This window comes from Aspergillus alliaceus (assembly GCF_009176365.1).
Source record: "Aspergillus alliaceus strain CBS 536.65 unplaced genomic scaffold BDW43scaffold_10, whole genome shotgun sequence".
Taxonomy (NCBI): Eukaryota; Fungi; Ascomycota; class Eurotiomycetes; order Eurotiales; family Aspergillaceae; genus Aspergillus; species Aspergillus alliaceus.
In genome coordinates, this window is record NW_022474693.1 from 225,627 (window position 1) to 244,674 (window position 19,048).

The following is a 19,048-nucleotide window of genomic DNA, read 5'->3' on the forward strand; positions in this document are numbered from 1 at the left end:
TATCCCTGACGCGCTCACAGCATCCAGCAACCGGCTTTCGCTGGTGCCATCTCTGAACCTTGAATACGGGGAATGGGGCTCTGTTGTTGCACCAGATGTGAAGACTAGGCGCTCTCGGCACCATGAATTCGGACAAGGACATACCGATGAAAACACTTCCAAAGGTACATATAATTATACCCCCCACAAGAACATAGCGGTTAACTCCTCGAGCTTCGTAGTCTCTTGGGACAAGCACTACAAGTACAGGTATCTCTGACTCCCATGCTGAGGCGGTCCTCGACAGACAACTACATGCACCGGTATCAGAGATAGGTTTCTTTGGCATCTATCGATATGCGAGTGGAGGGGATATTGCTATCCTGTTCGGCAGTGCGCTTGCCGCCATTGCAGGTGGTGCAGCACTGCCTCTCTTCACTGTACGCCACGTCTTGCCCTGAAAATAGCTGTTGGCTCCTGGGCACAGCCGCTAACCGAAACTTCTAGGTATTATTTGGCAGGTTGTCGTCGACATTCCAAGATGTTGCGACGCATCAAATCACCTACGATCACTTCCATGATGAACTGATCAAGAATGTTGTTTACTTCATTTACCTGGGAGCCGCTGAGTTAGTTACAATCTATCTGGCAACGGTAGGCTTTATTTACACCGGCGACCATGTAGTGCAACAAATCCGTGTGAAATACTATCAGGCTATCCTGCGACAGAACATCGCTTTCTTCGATACTCTTGGTGCCGGAGAAATTACAACACGAATCACCGCCGACACGAACCTGATTCAAGACGGCATTTCCGAGAAGGTTGGCCTGGCTTTGACCGGACTTTCAACCTTTGTGACGGCCTTTGTTATTGCCTACATAAAGAACTGGAAGCTCGCTTTGATCTGTAGTGCCAGTTTGCTTGCATTGCTGCTGATTATGGGTGGCTGCTCCACCCTAATGCTGATCTTCAACAAAAGAGCTTTGGAACACCAAGGCCACGGCGCCAGTATGGCGGAGGATATACTCGACTCGATCCGGACCGTCGCTGCTTTTAATGCACAAGTAACACTGACACAGAAATATGAATCGCATCTCAAGAGCGCCGAGGGGCCAGGAATGAAGTCCAAGGTCGTTTTCGCTGTCATGGTTGGGGCATTGCTGTGCATCATGTATTTGAATTATGGGCTCGGGTTCTGGATGGGATCTCGCTTCCTCGTCGAAGGGGTTAGTGATATCAAGGCCGGGGATGTCCTGACTATAATGATGGCGATTATCCTCGGTTCCTACAATTTAGGCAATGTGGCTCCCAATATGCAAGCCCTATCTACCGCGGTGGCAGCGGCCTCAAAGCTATACAGCACTATTGACCGCAAGTCCCCCTTGGATGCAATGTCCGACCAGGGTAGGACACTGGATCATGTCCGAGGGAATATTGTACTTCAGAATATCCGGCATGTCTATCCCTCACGCCCCGAAGTCACTGTTGCCCACGACCTTAGTTGTTACATCCCCGCTGGTCGGACAACTGCCTTCGTGGGTCCCTCGGGGTCCGGCAAGAGTACCATCATCAGCTTGCTGGAGAGGTTCTACGATCCAGTGGCGGGCAGGATCATGCTCGATGGGGAGGATATCGAGACCTTGAACTTGCGATGGCTGCGACAGCAAATGTCCCTAGTGTCGCAGGAGCCGAGGTTGTTTGCCACCACGATTGCAGAGAACATCCGTTTTGGCATTATTGGCTCTAGATTCGAAACTGAATCAACGTATGCGATTCGCAAGCGAATTGAGGCCGCAGCGCGAATGGCAAATGCACATGACTTCATCATGGCGCTCCCAAATGGATATGATACTAATATCGAGAGCTTCTCGCTATCGGGTGGACAGAAACAGCGCATTGCCATTGCCCGAGCCATCATTAAGGACCCCAAGATCTTGCTATTAGACGAAGCGACTTCGGCTTTGGACACGAAGTCTGAAAAGCTTGTTCAGGCGGCGCTCGACAAGGCTTCCAAAGGCAGGACGACAATTGTCATCGCTCATCGCCTTTCCACCATCCAATCGGCATATAACATAATCGTCCTTGCCAATGGCGAGATCGTTGAGCAAGGTCCGCATGAACAACTGATGGAGCGGCGAGGGGTCTATTATGGTATGGTGGAAGCACAGCAAATCAAGAAGAGGTATTCGAGGTACTCCAAAAGATATTCTCAGTTTGTCATTAATCGGGCCTCGAAGAACATGACATTCCTGTTCGATAAGGACTTCGTAGACGATGATCTATCCGATACTCAAAGCCTCCTAAGTGATGATGCATCCGATGTTGGATTAAATTCAGGAAAGAAACAGCGGCCGTGTTCAACAATGACATTGTCTCATTTAACGCAACCGACAAACGAAGAGGCGTATTCCTTGTGGACCTTGTTCAAATTTCTAGCCTCTTTCAACCGTCCAGAGTGGCCCTTTCTTTTGCTAGGCCTCGGCGCATCAATACTAGCCGGAGGTGTCCAACCATCCCAGGCCGTGTTGTTTGCGAAGGCTGTCAGCACTATCAGCTTACCACCCATGGAATATCCAAAGCTGCGGCATGATGCTAACTTCTGGAGTCTGATGTTCCTAATGATTGGCCTCGTGGCACTTGTTCTATATAGCTTTCAGGGGACGTTGTTTGCATATAGCTCGGAAAAGATGGTCTACCGCGCCCGCAGCCGCGCATTCCAAGTGATACTACACCAGGACATCTCGTTCTTCGACCAGCCGGAGAACACAACAGGCGCTTTAACAGCCACGCTGAGCGCGGGAACGAAGGAACTAACTGGCATAAGCGGCATCACGTTGGGAACCATCTTAATTGTCTCCGTCAATCTCGTGGCGTCATTGGGAGTAGCACTCGTGATCGGCTGGAAGCTAGCTCTAGTTTGCATCGCCGCAGTTCCAGCGCTACTAATGTGTGGGTTCGTCCGTGTCTGGATGCTAGAGCGATTCCAACGAAGGGCTAAAAAGGCATACCAAGAATCAGCCAGTTCCGCATGTGAGGCAGCATCCGCTATTCGTACGGTGGTCTCTTTGACAATGGAGAAGGAGGCATTGAAGGCCTATCAAGAACAGCTTCGCAAGCAGCTCAAGAGCGATATACTCCCTATTATAAAGTCATCCTTGCTATACGCCAGTTCTCAGGCGCTACCCTTTTTCTGTATGGCGCTGGGCTTCTGGTATGGCGGGTCCCTGCTTGGACGCGGCGAATATTCTCTCTTTCAATTCTACGTTTGCTTCAGCGAAGTGATTTTCGGAGCGCAGGCTGCGGGAACAGTGTTTTCCCATGCCCCAGATATGGGAAAGGCAAAGCACGCCGCGCGTGAATTCAAACGGCTATTCAGCAGCACCACCATGCATACTTCACGGAACAAGGGTATTCCAGTCTCCTCGATGCGTGGGTTAGTCGAATTCCGCAATGTTTCTTTCCGATATCCCGCTCGTATGGGACAGCCAATTCTTCGCCAATTAAACCTGACCATCAAGCCGGGTCAATTTGTCGCTCTGGTAGGCGCAAGTGGAAGCGGCAAGAGTACCACTATTGCGTTGCTAGAGAGATTCTACGACCCCCTTAAAGGCGGTGTTTACGTAGATGGGAAGAACATCATCACTCTGGAAATGTCTTCCTATCGCAGCCATTTGGCTCTCATTAGCCAAGAGCCGACCTTGTTCCAGGGAACAATCCGTGAGAACATCCTCTTAGGGAGCAACACACCGGATGTGGACGATGGTGTTCTCATTCAGGCTTGTAAGGACGCAAACATCTACAACTTCATATTGTCATTACCGTGAGCTCTACCGGGTTATAGTTATGGTCTGTACCGAAGATATGCTAACAGCTTGCAGACAAGGCTTCAGCACAATCGTCGGGAATAAAGGGGGCATGCTGTCCGGTGGCCAGAAGCAGCGCATTGCCATCGCTCGTGCCCTCATTCGAAACCCCAAGATCCTTCTGTTGGATGAGGCCACCTCCGCGCTAGATTCGGAGTCAGAAAAGGTTGTTCAGGCGGCTTTAGATGCTGCCGCGCGAGGACGCACAACAATTGCGGTTGCTCACCGGTTGAGTACCATCCAGCGAGCAGATATAATCTACGTCCTGGATTCAGGGGAGGTCGTGGAGTCTGGAACTCACCGGGAACTCCTTCGGCAAAGAGGGCGATACTACGAACTCGTTCATTTGCAGAATGCGGATGTCAAGGGTGCTTAGTAGGGGCGTCTGTCCCTTGTCCCAGGTAGGCGTGGCAAGGCCACATTCAGATCCTTAATCTTAATGGACAGCAGCAAGATACTGGTGAAACTAGTATTAGTGTCAGCATCAATCCTTCTGGGCCCTTTTTATCTCGCAGAAAGAATGTATTCTCGTTCTTTTACGCACTTGCCCATATTATAAACAAGTAATAGGTAGAAGCGGGTAATAGTCTATTTGGCTATCTACTTCATAGTTCAATATCTGTTTCGTACTTGGACTACCCCTGCAATTCAATATTTTGCCATTCTATCGCCCTCATTCTTCTGTACCACGGACATGTCTGGTAAGATAGCTACACAGGTTAGTTTCAACCCTAGACACAACCGCCCTAAGCATTTACTGTCCGCGGCTCACAAGGCCTTTCCCTCAGCAAGTTGTCTCAACCTTCGGATAGTCCCTTGGACAGACGATATCGCAATTTGCCTATGGTCACCCTCTGCCTTCCGTGCCTCGCTTGTCCCGGGTTTAATATCAGGCAGCTTCCACTCGTAGGTAAAGGTGAGGTACAGGTTTTGGTCATGTCCGACAGAGACTATATTCTCAACCGCCGACCCGCCAGGTAGTATAAAGTAAGTCTATTATAATATTAGTGCATTGGACAGTTTTAATTAACATGGCACAAAATTTCGTATATCTATACTCCTTACCCTGACCGGCGCGTGCAATCGGCATTCCTCTCTAGTCCACTTCCCAGCCATAGGAGATTGGTGGAGATTCGTTGCAACGTGTGCCTCTCTCACGATGAAGGCTCCATCTTCCCGTTCCTCAATGACCCGAGAGTCATCTAAGGACGGGATAAAATCCTGGGGACGCCGGGCCTTCAGTTTCAGGCCGTCCCATACCTGCTCTTGCGTGAGGACTGGTAAGGTTGGATCGGCGGGATTGTTCACTGGTTCCGTATAAGCAATATTAAGGGTCAACATGGTTGCGATCGGAGTTGCGTCTGGCCAAAAGGTTCAGAATGAGAGATTTAGGGATTTGGTCGAAGCAACATCTCAGTATTATCTACTATCTCTACGCCGAGGTTGCATTTTTCGGCCTCCGACTACGACCGAAGACCGAACAACGACTGAGTGGAGGTCATGTTCCAGTCCGTAGGTGCGGGTATTGCCTGGTCGATCTCTGCTTAGTTTTTCATTTCTTCACGTTTACCGCAATCCGGTGTCGGGGAAGAAAACAGTTAACAGTGGCGATATAGTTATAATGTAATCGACAATAATGTGGTTGGTTTTGCCCCTTTGCCACTATTAATAGGCCTCGGGAGCAGTCATACATACATCACGGACGGAATCTTTCTTCCTCTGAAATGCTTCGGATGCCCCGGATATATTCTCCTGGTTCTATGGGAGGTTGCCGTTAGTAGGACCCAAGCAGCCATCTACATTATCGTTCCATGAGCTTTGCATGCAAACGAATCTTCTAGCGTAGTTGTTAATTTATGTCATGAATACGTGGCTATCGCGTGTTTCTTCGTATGGCTTCATATCTGCCTTAAGCTTTTCAACCCTTCGCCTACTAACAATAACACTTACAAATGGCCAATAAATAATACTACCGTAAGAGCGAGCGTGCCGTCGAGTGGGACCTATTTCCATAAATGCGGTCAGGTGCCTATGACAATAGAAAGCAAGGAATTCTCCAGATTGAAATGATAAAGGATGTTGAACCATACCTGCCACCCATCAATGAGCATAATAAAGAGATAATCTGGTAAATCCCTGGATGTTGGATGCGATGCTTTGCTGTGATGGACATTATTGCTTAGAAGCTTGGAAATAACAAGAATAACAAGTCTCACGGTGGGGATGCGATATAGATATAGTCGGACACGTCAACCAGCTGTCCGGTAGATTAGTATTTCTTTTGCCCCGCCTAGAACAGTTAGCCAAATATCCTTCCTAGTATCGCCGTATTCAAAGATTGGGCCTTAAGACTGCTTCGACGTGAACATAGTTTACTAGGATAGACCGCCCATTCAGTGGTGAAAGATAAGCCATCCGGCAGCCATTGATGACATCGCCACTTCAGTTCATGAATCCGCTTGTGCGCTTTCCCTTATAGAATCGCCAAATGAGCTGATGGTGACGTGTAATGGTTGACTGCGTGTCGTAACTATGGTTCAAACTATCGTTGTTGGGAAAGGGCGATTATTGGTTCACGGAGACTATATCCCCAATCTTCTTGGGCCGCTGAGGCGTTATATAGCCTTCGTGGTACAGTGTTTGTGGGCTCATAGGAGAGCACCTCGCTCACAGTCTTTAAATATATTTTCAAGATGGCAAGTTCTACAGCAATCACTTCAATCCCAAGCGACTCTACTCAGCATGGACAAGACCCCATGCTTCAATATACGCCCCAAAGGCGTCCTGGTAGAGGGGTACACATACCGCCAGTAGTATCCAATAGCACAGGCCCGGCTTGTCGCTTGGACAAGAATTTAATAAAAGATATTTCCGGTCACCAGCAACCCATCGTTAAGAGTAGCGTTCGCGCCAGGGCACAAAACTGTACGTCTCCGAGGCTGCAGCGATCGAAACGAGACACCGAAATCAAACAGGGCCTCGAGCGCTGGTTACGCCAGCATGGAGAATGGCGCTCAGATACCGGCGGCGGGTCATCCAATCGGTCGGTACAGCTTGATGCTCCCTGCGAACGCGACGGAGTTGGTACGGCCATGCAGTTACCTAAAGATCTGTTACCTGAGCCATTCTCACAACGGCTGCCATGGCGGTATGACCTCGCCGATCCATCTGCAGTAGCTCAGTTGATCTCGAACTCGCTTGGACGACTTACATTTTTGAATGATATGGTATCCCGCACAAGATTTGCCGTTACACGATTTCACTCGAAGAGGCCGCCTCGGATATCTGCCGGGGACTATCTTGAGCGCTTAACTCGTCGATTGTCTCTTACGTCTCCGATCCTTCTGATGACGGTTGCCTACATTAAACAGCTTTGCAGAGAACACACCTCGTTCAATATATCCAGCCTCACCGTTCATCGGCTTCTTCTCAGCTGTGTCTTAGTTGCTTGCAAGAGCCTAAGTGACTTTGCCTGGCCCAACCCTTCATTTGCCGACGTTGGAGGCGTCCCTCCCGCGGAGTTAGCGGTTCTAGAGCTGGAATTACTGGATTTGTTGGAATGGGATGTCGCGCCGCATCCAGATCAGGTTTCAGAATGTTATCATGATCTTGTTGCGGGAAATAATGGAGGCCTGGAAGAATACAACCCCAAAACCGCTGGATATTAGGACTCTTTACATCTACTGCAAGAAATTTAAGATTAGGCTTGATCGCAAGGAGTATCTGACCCATACAGAATACACCTAGTTTACAATTTGTTCCAGATGTCGTCAGATATTACTGGCCCCTATATCATATACCCACCGTTATACCCTTACTCCTATGCTCTGTCAGAAGGATACTTATATGTCGAGCCTCTTCATTTTCCCAGTGGGATATAATCTCAACCTAATTTACGGTGGCTTTCCGCCCGAAACACCAAGGCCCGCGTAAGCAATATGATGAGCGAATAAGGATACGTGCGGAAGGCATATCCGAGGTGGCAAGAGGTTGGCCTGCGAGGGATAACTTAATCGATCAGCTCATAATTATAGAAGCATACGGCCGAAGCCTTCCGGGGCTTAAAGAATACCTTGCATACCCATGTTCAGAAACCAGTCAATCATGCGCCGTAGAAAAAGGTCCATGACTCACGCGAGCTGGGAAACGGATCTATTTCGAGAGATCGTACTGTGAGTCTATAGATTGCAAGCCTACATTTTTACAACAGTGGCATTTTCCTTGCAGATGCTCATCCAGCATGCCAATCAGAATCCACAAATTGGCAGCAGCAGCAGCAGCCCCCGGTATTTCCAGCTACTTAGTTGCGCTTTCTAATTTTGCTGGAAAAGGCAAAACCGCTGGGTTGAGATACAATGATCCCTTGCTTTCCTTGGGAAAGTCTGCGGAATGTGAGATTCAGTTTAGGCCTCCGGCACTTAGATCAGTATCTACAGATAAAAACAATACAGCAGGGTAGAGATCACAGTTCTCTGACCTTCCATATATGCATCCTTCATAACTATCTTCTCCAATCCACAGTGAGAAAGAAAATATCGTTTCTTAAACAACGTCACATTATTATTATTCAGCCATGGCGGAAAGCACGAAACTAGGATCGCCCTTCAGAACACCAGTTAAGGAGAAAGGTTTAGACACAACTAATCCTGGACTGTCAGTACAGGAGTCCCCAGCTTGGGTATGTGGTTCCTTCTCATCATTCACTTCCATTAATCCCTAATCTAGTTCAATATCTGCCCTAAAGATTGATTCCGAACATGCCTCTAATTCATTTCACTTCCCAAGAATGATATTACACGAACAAGGCTCTCCCCAGAACCGTCTACACAGCCCTCGTTATGTACCTCATCATCTCGACGACTGAAGCCAAAAGAAGGCTTCTCTACTCCAAAGCGCCAGGATGATGTCCCACATGCGCGAAGAAAGCCAGCAGTACCAAGTACAAGCTTTGCAGATCCCGGGGATACGAAGATTTTCCCCCAGATAGTCCATTCGGAGGAAACGTCACCATGTATTCGCAAAGCGCCAAGGCAGCACGAGCCTCAAGAGCCCGGGCTGGCTTCCAACGTTAAGAGAAAACTTCAGTTCACGGCTGAATCCGGTATTTCGAAATCTCCAGCGGTCAAAAAACCAATGCGACTGAAGTCGCCACAAACAAAGACTACTAATTGGTGGGACATGTGATTCTTATTCTTATCTTAAGTACATTAGGAAATTTTACGCTCCATATTTGCTGCTATTCTATTTACATACGCTCTCCTGTATACCTGCTATCAGGCTGTCTGATGGTCTTCAGTCTTAGGATCAGTGAGCAGTGATGCGACCATTGGGTCGTTACCCATCACGCTAGGATTCATATTTTTCCATTCCTTTAAGCAATATTATAATAGAACATGCGCGGAAGGTAGTGACCTTTCCCAAGATATGATTTGAACGTAGATATTAGCTGGTGTTGGGTTGTCCTGCTACATTGTGGCTTGGCCTATGGAAGTGGAATCAAAGGAGAAAAGTGGAATAGGCCAAACCACCGGGGAAAGCATAGATATCCCGCAATATACTGGGAATGAGGATCAAGTGGCGATCCTCGATGGGTACGCAAATTATATACCAGCCACCAATAATCGGCCAAGTTTAAGCCGCGTAACTATCCCCTCGCCTGTTGCTTGCTATTATATTCTACCCCAGTGCTTGGGCCTGGGAGGAGGCCGGATGACGTTAGTTCAAGATCTGGTCATGTCGAAAGCGCGGTCGGTCTTCACCATGTCCTAGATTCAGCAAAGAGAAACAGGGGACGCAAGGGGTGGGCTGGTGGGGGTCCTTGATGCTTGCATCTTGAAACATCTCCATGCAGATCTAGCTTCAGCCACAATATTAGACGTGGCACTTACGACGAGCCTCCGCAATTTCACTCGAAGCACTTCGTAGACAATAGGGAGAATACTTCCAATCCTCTTCGCGTACGGGCCTTGAGGTTGGCCATCGCTGATTCTCACCCGTTCGTCGTAGAGAGCCAATACATTACCTATATGTTCCAACCGGCTCATGATCTTAAAAAGCACGCAACCACGTCAAGCTATCATTATCAGGCCTGCAGGCAACATAAGACGCGGACATGGGCCGAGGAATCTAATCCTTAACGATACTACGGTGTTTGTCCGATCCGAGCCACTGCGGGGTTGTGTTGATAAGTGGGGGAAGGGGAGATGGTGCCGATCTGAAGCCTTTTGGTTCAATGGACGATTCGGTGCGCTCGGCTTTTACATATGTTGCCTATGTGTCATTCTGCTCACGGCTGTCGGAAGCACAACAACCTTGAAATAGATAGTGAGAACCCGTCTTGGTTCCTTTACGGGCCTGTACACGCACGTCTACAACCTCACCCACTGCCGCGAATACGGGGTCCCCGCGATGACATCGTCCGCATTGCCTACGTTGGAGTCTGTGGAAATGATGTAAGACACCGAATTCAATGTCTCTTGGGACTATCTCCAGTACTCATTGAATGTCCCTCTCGCTCACCGACCAATTGCCTAGGTACATTTCTGGAAACATGGCGGAGTCAATAGGAAGGTCAGTAAGGAGAAACCACTGGTACTAGGCCATGAGGGAGCTGGAACCATTCACGCGGTCATAACAGCCGTCTCCTCCATCCAAGCCGGTGATCCCATCGCCATTGAGCCTAGCGTTCCCTGTCGACGCTGCAAAACGAGTAAACGCGGCACGTACAACCTCTGTCAAGAGATGAGGTTCGCGGCTGTACCACCCAATGTACACGGCACTTTAACGAAGTATTACCGTGTCCCCAAGGATTTCGTCTACAAAGTACCACCGGAGATGAGCCTACAGGAGGCAGCCAACCTCGAGCCCCTCTCTGTAGCAGTGCATTCTACTCGTCTGGAGTTGATAGAAGTCTCGTTATCTTATAAATTTGCAGTCAACCAGCTAGACGATCACGGCGATACCCCTCGGTCAATGGTATGCCGTAGAGGCAGTATGAACATACATGGAGAGTCGAATGATAGGTTGTATTCATGTGAAAGGCTTATCCAGATGGGAGCCAGCATATACCCAAGCAACAGCAGCTTAGCGCCATCCTTAGTCGCACAAGCACGGTGTGATTACAGGCTGATGACCCTCCTTTTTGAGAAGGATTTAAGCTCAATGGGCAGGCACAGGTCCGCACAAGCCACACTGATCAAGGAATGTATGGTGAGCTCGGTGAAAGATTACGACTACAAGGTCAACGTGAAACGGCTCACTGGAGAGGAACACATTGACCTGAGGGTCATAAAACAAGCCGTCGCCCAAATTGAGGTAGGCTTTGTTATGACTCTCATCGGAGGGCATTTTGTGGACGAAAGAGGTATAATAAAGATGCTGTTGAACTATAGTTCCCCGCGTGTTTGTCAACGCGCTTCGTGCATGCTCCGCTAAATATAGACGGGACGCAGTACGATATGTACTATACCGGATCGAAGGACGGCAGTTCAAAGAAAGTATTGACACGGGCTATACCCGTTGGCAGATAGAGAAGGATTTGGAAGCCCTGGGGAAGGAACTAGGTATCGTGAAGAAGAGACTTTACGTCTTGAAGTCTCCAAACCCCCTAAGCATTCTGAAGAACCTTGATTTCTTCCATCATTCCCATCCCGCTTGAGGAGAAAAAGAGGAACGCCGTCACTAAGAGACGACTTTGAAGCTCCAATGGTGTATTAGGAGAGATGGTATGAGTTTTAGACAAGTATATTTAGGCTTCCTCTCACAAAGCGGATGGCAGGATAAGTAATCTTGTAGTGGCCCTTCGCCTCCCTATGTAGACTACTAACTCAATAAAAATCATCTAATATATCGACGTACCTAGATTCAGCATATATAATGGATCCGCGGCAGATAGGGCCATCCGATCCGTCACAAGACGGGGATATTCTGGATTTCTGGATAGATTAAGGTACTGAGGATAATGCAGAAGCTTAAGCGTAACTTGAAAGGTAGGCTGATATATACTTTTTCAATGAGAAACAAGAAGCAGAAGCTAAGTACAGACCATGATAGTGTTTACATAAGTCTATTTCCGCATCTCACTGACCTGCTCTGTCTGGTCATTTCTCTGCTGTAGCAGATGGGGTTGGACGATGGAATATCGTAAGTCACGATTGGGCGATTCATGAACTACCGCGGCGGGTTTCCTGACAACCAGCTTATACAAGGCTGTAGGAAGACTACTGAATTGAACTTCTGTGGAAACTTGAGCCCTTTCATTTTCGGCTTGAGGCTCGAGCTTTGCTCACGAACTGCGTATAGGGTTTAGGTTACGAGCAATCTCCCGTCTGCTACAGTCAGTATTTCATATAGGGACCTAGTCATAGTAAAGCGCTACATGCCGATTTACCTTTTATGCCATATATTCCGCTGACTAGTCCAATTCTCATATCTAGTGACTCTGTCTGGTAAACCCTCCTTGTGCAACCCCCTCTCTTTTCAAATTGCATAGTTTCTCCAGCTGTACCTCCCCGCGATACCGTCTCTGAAATTTTGGTCGAATCCGAATCCCGTAATAGATCAGGTGATGGAAGCCCCGCCCAAGAAAGTAGGGTATCGCGCCAACTGTATTACCATTTCCGAGGGGTATATGAAGCTGTGAGCAGGGGCTGAGAGTGAGGTCAATGAAGGAATGTGTATACCTGTGAACAGCCCGGCTTCGGCCAGACATATTCCCACCTGCTTTGATAGAACCCCACCAACCAAGGTAGCGGTCTTTGCGTCTACATCCACGCGCATGTCGACGTACTCACTAGGGTCTATTATACTTCCCTCCGCGCTGATCGTCGACCAGGCGCTATGGCCCCCACAGGTAGCCACAAAGGGTACGGATGGCTGAAGCGCCCATTGGACCTGTACCAGTGTCAGCACATACAAGCATCCCAGTTCCTTAACATTATTCTGCTTGACGCTTTTTTTACTGTTTTGAGACAGTCCTCTTCGAACTGAGGGAGAATGATGGCTGTGGGTGCCCTCCGATCGATGTCGGTTTAATGCCTGAGACGTTCGTGAAATCGAGGGTCCTGGGGATCGTGCAGGATCTCGCAGCCAGGAGCAACGGTGGGTTGGAGAGCTGGCAGCTTTGATAGGATATTGGCAGACATTATCATTGATGGACTAGAAGTTAGAAAAATGGGGAGAAGTGGGTTGGGTGAGACGAGAAGATATGGGATAAAAATAAGAATGATGTGCCTGCCCGGCTTACATATCCATGGTGGAGGATTTTTCGGATACCTGTCAGGCAGACTGAAGAGATGCCCATATAGGGTACTATGTTAAGTATATGCTTATACTCGTCTCACTTCGGGTTACTGTATGTATGTACTAAATTATCGTTCTAGTGTCAGGGCCGAAAGTAAATACAAAAGAGATTCCGCGTACTTTTGCAAGAACTACTTATACTATGTAGTTTTAATAATACAATACTGAGTAATATTATAGGTCTTTTTTAAAACACGATAAATCGTGTTGTTGGCTAACATAAATCCTTGGATACAACGTTTGGACACGCCTTTAGAGTCATAGGCCCACCATATCAAGTTTGCCAAATATGCACTGAAGTGAGTTACATCATTTGTGAGAATGCATCTAGACACATTCCTTCGCACCTAGGCGTATTTATATTGGCAATGGGAGTATAATCCTTGTTAGTATCTGTTGGTGTTAAGCATCCTTCGGTACTTGAATTCAAATCATCCTAAGACAGATATAGTATAAAGTGACTAGATAGGGTTATTGACCCTAGACTTTCTTATGGCCACTGACATGTCGGTCACAGTTTAGAGAGCTCACTACTACTATACTTTCAATCCGTTCTCAGTAAGTGATCAATGTGCTGCTCTCTCCATTCGAATCAGGTACTAGGTCGTATATGTACCCTTCTACCGCCATTCGATACCACTTTTTCAAATAGATAATTTTTGCATAGAGTTTGATGTCTGTTGCTATCGGAATTACATTATTCTATATAAGAAGGATATATGCTGTTGCGGCCTCAAGGACCGGCTAGGTTTACTTGCAATCAAATCATTATAGGGCGCATTCGAAATTCTTTGCGATTTCAAGTGATATTTTATTAGGAGAGATTACCGGTAACAGAGTACTTATTTAAAAAGACGGTTTTAAATGGTGGCTCAAAGAGATGTAAGCCTACTGATTGGCAACGGCTTGGATGGACTAACCTAATCCATCCAAGTTCATCGTCACCGGTGTTGGCAGCCCTAAACGTGAGAATCAATGACGGTCAAGGCAGCTTCTGATCCTCGCTATGTTACAAGCGCGTAATGTAACCACCAAAGGAAGACGATCCACAAGATCGTCGAGAGTGAGACTCAAAGAGAGAAGAGGCGACGGCGCTATATTCCTCCATTCCGATGAGAGTGGGTACGGCAGACCCTTCGTGGGGATGCCTAGCACCAACGCTAGGCGAGACACGAGAACCAAGCCAGCCCTTCATGTTTCGTAAGAGACTTTTAAGGAAGGCCCGATAATGAGATAAGTGGTTAGGGGGTCATTTCTAGTTGTTAAATACGATGGCAATCAGCTGGCTACTGGGAGTCCGGTGAAGGCTCCTAGGAGTTTAGGTACTAGATAGAAAATATATTATCTGCTATGCCGTTGAAGGTCCTCAGGAAGATTGAGGAAGGAGATAGCTATATATATTAGAGTTTGTAGTGCAATTGGCCCCATCCGGACTCGCTAACATTGGCATTCTACTCCTGGTGGTGCTTTCAGTTAGCTAATGCGTGTAATTGTAGAGCATTGGCTTGCAAATGATGTGCTATGCACAGTTAATTATCTTCCTGGATCGCCGTGTATCAAATATATCAACAGGAACTAAAATTGGATCCCAAACTGTCGCTTCTCTCAGACGCGAACTGCGCGATTTGTTGTCTCACTTTGGTTACATTCGAGCCCCACCAATGGCTAGCCGATGATTAATATACACAAAGTTCAAAGAACACTCCGGTACATATATTAATTCCAGGCCACTAAAATCCAGAGTGCAGGGTATGCCATTCAATTGATCCAGGTCTAATAGGTTTCTCCACATCCTTGCGTCGACGAGAACGGCATCCTCGTATTGAACCGTGAGATCCGTGCTTGTACCATGATATGGTTTACTGGTTTACCGTCTTCTCGGCAGCTATTGACAGCTGCATATGAGTAGCGAGATACAAAAGAAAAAGAAGCGTCCGGTCTCATATTCCAAAGTCCTTATCAACAGTCTCTCTGTTTTCAAAGGCATTTCTGACAATTCCATGGCCACAGTGCTGGGTCTGGACCCCCAATGGTCCACCTTGGCTCGATCTCTGGATCCAATGGGATCTGCCCCGTTTATATTGCTCCCAGCTGGAATCGCTGATTGAAGGCCAATATCCGATCGCGCCCACCGAACGTTGGCCTGTGCTATTTCCGAGAACCCGCGCGATTGTGCGAGCCAGTGACTTGATACCATCAGGTACCGTAGCCAACAGGGAGATGCAACGACTAATCATGGAAACTCTTCATTTATCAAGATGCTATCGCGGTAGATGCGTACTCAGGGTCTCGGAAAATATAACCTTCCCTTCACACATGAAACACCACGCTATCCGCATTTACGATGTGGCGTCTGGTTATCCCAATTCTTGGGAATAGATACTAACTTACCGTTGCTAACATACCCCTGCATAAACCCCTGTACGCATTGAATTACTTACCGAGGCATGCCGCCGTCATCGACGGCGTATGAATGGTGGATATGAAACAATCGTAGCCACAGCGCCAGTGGCCACTACCGCCTTGCTAAGGGCAGTCGTCTGACATTGCCCAGATAATAAATAAATCTGAATCCTACTTCCGTGTTTTCGTTCCCCCGCCAAAACACACACAGAGTCTCCCTCAAACCAAACACCACAATCTCAACATGGGCGACACACCAGCACTCCCTGACTATGTCCTTGACCCAGATGCAGTCCTAAAAGATACAGAGGCGGCCTGGCGACACGGCCAACCCCCAAATTACTCTAAAACCCGAGAGTTCTATGAAAAGAGTTCGTCGCTCATGCCTGCATCTTGAAAACAGATCAACCACTGACGCCCTAGCTAAAGCCAAAACAATGACACACGAGGCCGGCAGCCTACCAGACCTCGTTGAAAAACTCGTCAAAAACTGGGAAATCGAAGCCTCATTCAAGACCTCCCTCGCCGACTGGCGAACCATCGATCAAAAGAAGTATACATTTTCTTTAAACGGAGGCACTCCCCAGTCCGGCGAACACATGCTCCAGGTTGGCACGTATAACGCCCTCCTGACCGCAAGCTCGTACTATGATCCGGCACACAATGATTTCGAAACGAGCCATAAGGCGTTCAAGCGCATGATGCCTACGTTTGCCTGGGAGGTGAAGGAAGTGTACAGCGGACCACCAACGGTGATTTTCAAATGGAGGCATTGGGGAAACATGGCGAATGATTATGTGGGGTATAATGAGTGAGTTTGTTCGTTTGGCCTGGTTGAATAGTTGGCTGATAGGATTCACTTAGTCGCGGGGAGAAGGTCAGCGTCAAGGCGCATGGTGGGCTCATTGATATCCAAGGCATTGTCATAGCCAAGGTGAATGACAAGCTTGAGCTGGAGAGCATTGATGTCTGGTATGATCCGATGGATATGTTTCGCCAGATTGCACGCGACAGTGCGGAAACCATTGCCGATACGGCCTCTGCAGCTAGGGGCTGTCCGTTCTCGGGAGCGGCAAAGACATCTTCTGAATGATAGGTAGTTTTACCCCTCCGATGGGCTTGTGTATATATGATTGAACGTCCGGATATCCTCTAAATCATCACAGTGCCTAAGTCAGTGTGGCTGCTGGGTATTCATTGGTGTAGGAAAATCGCTTGGAAGAGTAGCCTGTGTTCAGTTTATCGCCAAACCTTGTCAAACAAACCAAAGTGTAGAGTGATAAATGGTTTATCGCTTCGCTACTTTATCAATCACAGCAATGGGTGTCAATATCAAGAGGGATTATAGCAGAAAAGTACATATTCGTACAGTATGACCGTCGTTTATTATAACAATCAACAGGCATAGCCCTAGTTTGCACCCGTATTATCATTTTGGATATTCATGGATAACCTCCACCGTTCTATGAACAGTTATATCCCCGGAGTGCTGTAAACTTGAGTCGAAGTCGCCCATGATATCGGCTCTGTATCCTCGCTCTTCTGCTGGGGTCAACACTAGCTCATGAGCTTCGGTGGTGCTCGAGCCCTCCTGCGAATGGCGGATGATAGAATGTGCGGAGCCAGTATAATGTCGAGAACGCGACGACATCGGTCCTAGTCCTCGCTGCAGCCCACTTGGCTTCGGACCTCGTGACGTGTAGTTGGAATGTCCAGTAGTGCGCAGACAGCGGAAGGCCTGCCGAAGAAGAGGCCAGAGAAGTGGCACATTGGAGACATAGACTGCTGTGGCAACCTCTGCAACATACCATTTCTATTCCCTTGCTTAGCAAACATTTTGAATAAGTTCTTGGCAGCAGACTAACCAGATAGCGGGCATTTTGGAGTTGCTTGAAATTGTAGTATTTGTTAAGAGCTGCCATGAGGATCTAAGGACCGGTCAGTTATACATCCCAGCTGGAGAGGGATGAGGAATGAGGGCTCAACAGACAACAATCCCCCCGAGACTGAAGACACCACACACGGCAACCTTCCTATACTTGAAATCAGCCAGACATATCACAAAATCCACAGAATTGTGCTCCCTCACTGCTTCAAAGGCAAGTGTGATCGAATAGACAGCGGCAGTGGAATGCATAACATCATCAGATCCGAAGAGATATTAAGAACGGTCGATGTAATGAGATGATTGAAGTAGGTCCCGCACTGGTCTATGGAATTTATTCAACAGTCAGCCCAATTGACGAGCCCCCGCAGGAATTGCAACCCACAGTCATTAGCCCCTGCAAGGTCCCCTATCGCAAGTTAGTATAAGATTCAGGAGTCCTAAAATCAGAGGACGTACAGTAGTTGCTGATCGGCCTGCACCAGACTGCACAGAAGAGGACCTCCATCACGATGAACGAAACTACTACATAAACCGCAACTATATTCACGATGATGTGCTCTTTCATCATGAGACTACCAACGAAATATATTAGCCACTTAGCATGCTGGGGCTTCGGATATTGGCATACGTTAGACGGCTGTAGACGATGAGAAGACAGCCCTTGACCAGCCATATGGTAACCATAGAGAACTGCTCCATCACAAAGACCACTTTGTTCCCCCAGACTGTCAGCGATTGCGCAGCAGCTGTCATATTTTCCTCATGAACAATTGGGTCACTACTGACACGAGCAACGTTATTTGCTGTGATCACGACACCCGTAAACGTGAGCTATACTGCATTGTCAATCTCTCTGGGACATCCTACAGCTGTTCAATTGCGCCCTTACCGCAATCACACACATGAGCACATCATCAGTCTGTAGCTTTGTCCATGACTTTAACCGGATGCGCCGCGAGACTCTATCTCTGGTAAGTATTTTCCTCCGCGACACTCAACGTACGTGGGGACGAACAGGCGACATCCGATGATGATAATTCCTATTCACGTACAATGTCAGCCTCTTAAGACGAACCCTGCGCACGAAATGAGGGATGACCTACCGACTACGTATAGAATCCATGATTCAATCGCCAACTCTCTGGCGAAAGGGTACATCGCAGACAAAGAAATACCCAGTTCAACTTCGAGTCAGCAGGGGTCTTAGAGGCGGTTCATATATGCTAGTGCATTTTCGCCGATCCATTCGGTGGCTCCTACACTAAAGCTAAGCTGGACAAGCTTTGGTTTAGTTGGGCCGCATGTAAAATTAAAACCAGCAAGTGCCACATGAGCCTGTCGACCGATCGTCCCCAGGGAATTAGAAAATGGTCGTAGTAGCCTTCCATGCCATGGGCAGGCCCCTGTCATTTGGCCTCAAACCTTAATCGAGTCTATCATTTACGGACCAAAAGACAAATGGGGCTTAGTTTCATAAGCTGATATGGTCGTGTTAGGGTTGGGCCAGTCTTTTGGGTTATCGCTGCTGAAGTGGAGAGGCCGAGTTGGGAAAGTATACTACGAACACATATAGCAAAAAGCGATAGTGAGCTGCGTGTATTGGATTACCAGGCA

General features: G+C 47.9%; 7 protein-coding genes across 7 annotated transcripts; 4 read left to right on the forward strand and 3 right to left on the reverse strand.

Moving 5' to 3' along the window:
* Positions 1 to 122: 122 nt before the first annotated feature.
* Positions 123 to 4,219, forward strand: BDW43DRAFT_317869 (putative ABC multidrug transporter; the record flags this gene model as incomplete). Its single annotated transcript, XM_032048604.1, has 4 exons — positions 123 to 164; positions 222 to 419; positions 487 to 3,800; positions 3,859 to 4,219. The coding sequence occupies 4 exons, from the start codon at positions 123 to 125 to the stop codon at positions 4,217 to 4,219; spliced, it is 3,915 nt and encodes a 1,304-aa protein (XP_031902750.1).
* Positions 4,220 to 4,508: 289 nt separating this feature from the next.
* Positions 4,509 to 5,207, reverse strand: BDW43DRAFT_268610 (SRPBCC family protein). The gene is made up of 2 exons (XM_032041133.1): positions 4,909 to 5,207; positions 4,509 to 4,836 (listed from the first exon to the last, which is right to left on the reverse strand). The coding sequence occupies exons 1-2, from the start codon at positions 5,182 to 5,184 to the stop codon at positions 4,612 to 4,614; spliced, it is 501 nt and encodes a 166-aa protein (XP_031902751.1). The 5' UTR covers positions 5,185 to 5,207; the 3' UTR covers positions 4,509 to 4,611.
* A 1,329-nt stretch (positions 5,208 to 6,536) lies between these two features.
* BDW43DRAFT_308728 (cyclin-domain-containing protein) lies at positions 6,537 to 7,511 on the forward strand (the record flags this gene model as incomplete). Its single annotated transcript, XM_032046558.1, has 1 exon — positions 6,537 to 7,511. One exon carries the CDS (start codon positions 6,537 to 6,539, stop codon positions 7,509 to 7,511), a length of 975 nt encoding a protein of 324 aa, XP_031902752.1.
* Positions 7,512 to 10,115: 2,604 nt separating this feature from the next.
* BDW43DRAFT_308729 (chaperonin 10-like protein) lies at positions 10,116 to 11,500 on the forward strand (the record flags this gene model as incomplete). The annotated part of the gene is made up of 4 exons (XM_032046559.1): positions 10,116 to 10,295; positions 10,378 to 10,818; positions 10,894 to 11,206; positions 11,295 to 11,500. 4 exons carry the CDS (start codon positions 10,116 to 10,118, stop codon positions 11,498 to 11,500), a joined length of 1,140 nt encoding a protein of 379 aa, XP_031902753.1.
* A 772-nt stretch (positions 11,501 to 12,272) lies between these two features.
* On the reverse strand, positions 12,273 to 12,851 carry BDW43DRAFT_268611 (uncharacterized protein; the record flags this gene model as incomplete). The annotated part of the gene is made up of 2 exons (XM_032041134.1): positions 12,793 to 12,851; positions 12,273 to 12,735 (listed from the first exon to the last, which is right to left on the reverse strand). The coding sequence occupies exon 2, from the start codon at positions 12,551 to 12,553 to the stop codon at positions 12,275 to 12,277; it is 279 nt and encodes a 92-aa protein (XP_031902754.1). The 5' UTR covers positions 12,554 to 12,735; positions 12,793 to 12,851.
* A 2,516-nt stretch (positions 12,852 to 15,367) lies between these two features.
* Positions 15,368 to 16,965, forward strand: BDW43DRAFT_15859 (uncharacterized protein). The gene is made up of 5 exons (XM_032038572.1): positions 15,368 to 15,398; positions 15,707 to 15,917; positions 15,976 to 16,357; positions 16,411 to 16,862; positions 16,918 to 16,965. Exons 2-4 carry the CDS (start codon positions 15,791 to 15,793, stop codon positions 16,637 to 16,639), a joined length of 738 nt encoding a protein of 245 aa, XP_031902755.1. The 5' UTR covers positions 15,368 to 15,398; positions 15,707 to 15,790; the 3' UTR covers positions 16,640 to 16,862; positions 16,918 to 16,965.
* Positions 16,966 to 17,047: 82 nt separating this feature from the next.
* Positions 17,048 to 18,363, reverse strand: BDW43DRAFT_268622 (uncharacterized protein). The gene is made up of 7 exons (XM_032041135.1): positions 18,324 to 18,363; positions 18,221 to 18,265; positions 18,063 to 18,144; positions 17,891 to 18,006; positions 17,817 to 17,840; positions 17,636 to 17,756; positions 17,048 to 17,579 (listed from the first exon to the last, which is right to left on the reverse strand). The coding sequence occupies exons 3-7, from the start codon at positions 18,131 to 18,133 to the stop codon at positions 17,528 to 17,530; spliced, it is 384 nt and encodes a 127-aa protein (XP_031902756.1). The 5' UTR covers positions 18,134 to 18,144; positions 18,221 to 18,265; positions 18,324 to 18,363; the 3' UTR covers positions 17,048 to 17,527.
* Between the last annotated feature and the right edge of the window lie 685 nt (positions 18,364 to 19,048).

Excerpts from the sequence above, each read along its gene's own strand:
- BDW43DRAFT_268610 (XM_032041133.1), bottom strand. The coding sequence starts at position 5,184 with ATGTTGACCCTTAATATTGCTTATACGGAACCAGTGAACAATCCCGCC. Across the intron at positions 4,837-4,908 it reads GATTGCACGCGCCGGTCAGG|ACTTACTTTATACTACCTGG; the intron begins GTAAGGAGTATA and ends ATATTATAATAG.
- BDW43DRAFT_15859 (XM_032038572.1), top strand. The coding sequence starts at position 15,791 with ATGGGCGACACACCAGCACTCCCTGACTATGTCCTTGACCCAGATGCA. Across the intron at positions 15,918-15,975 it reads CCGAGAGTTCTATGAAAAGA|CCAAAACAATGACACACGAG; the intron begins GTTCGTCGCTCA and ends CCCTAGCTAAAG. Across the intron at positions 16,358-16,410 it reads GATTATGTGGGGTATAATGA|TCGCGGGGAGAAGGTCAGCG; the intron begins GTGAGTTTGTTC and ends GGATTCACTTAG.
- BDW43DRAFT_268622 (XM_032041135.1), bottom strand. The coding sequence starts at position 18,133 with ATGGAGCAGTTCTCTATGGTTACCATATGGCTGGTCAAGGGCTGTCTT. Across the intron at positions 18,007-18,062 it reads ATCGTCTACAGCCGTCTAAC|TCTCATGATGAAAGAGCACA; the intron begins GTATGCCAATAT and ends TTTCGTTGGTAG. Across the intron at positions 17,841-17,890 it reads CAGGCCGATCAGCAACTACT|GGGACCTTGCAGGGGCTAAT; the intron begins GTACGTCCTCTG and ends AACTTGCGATAG.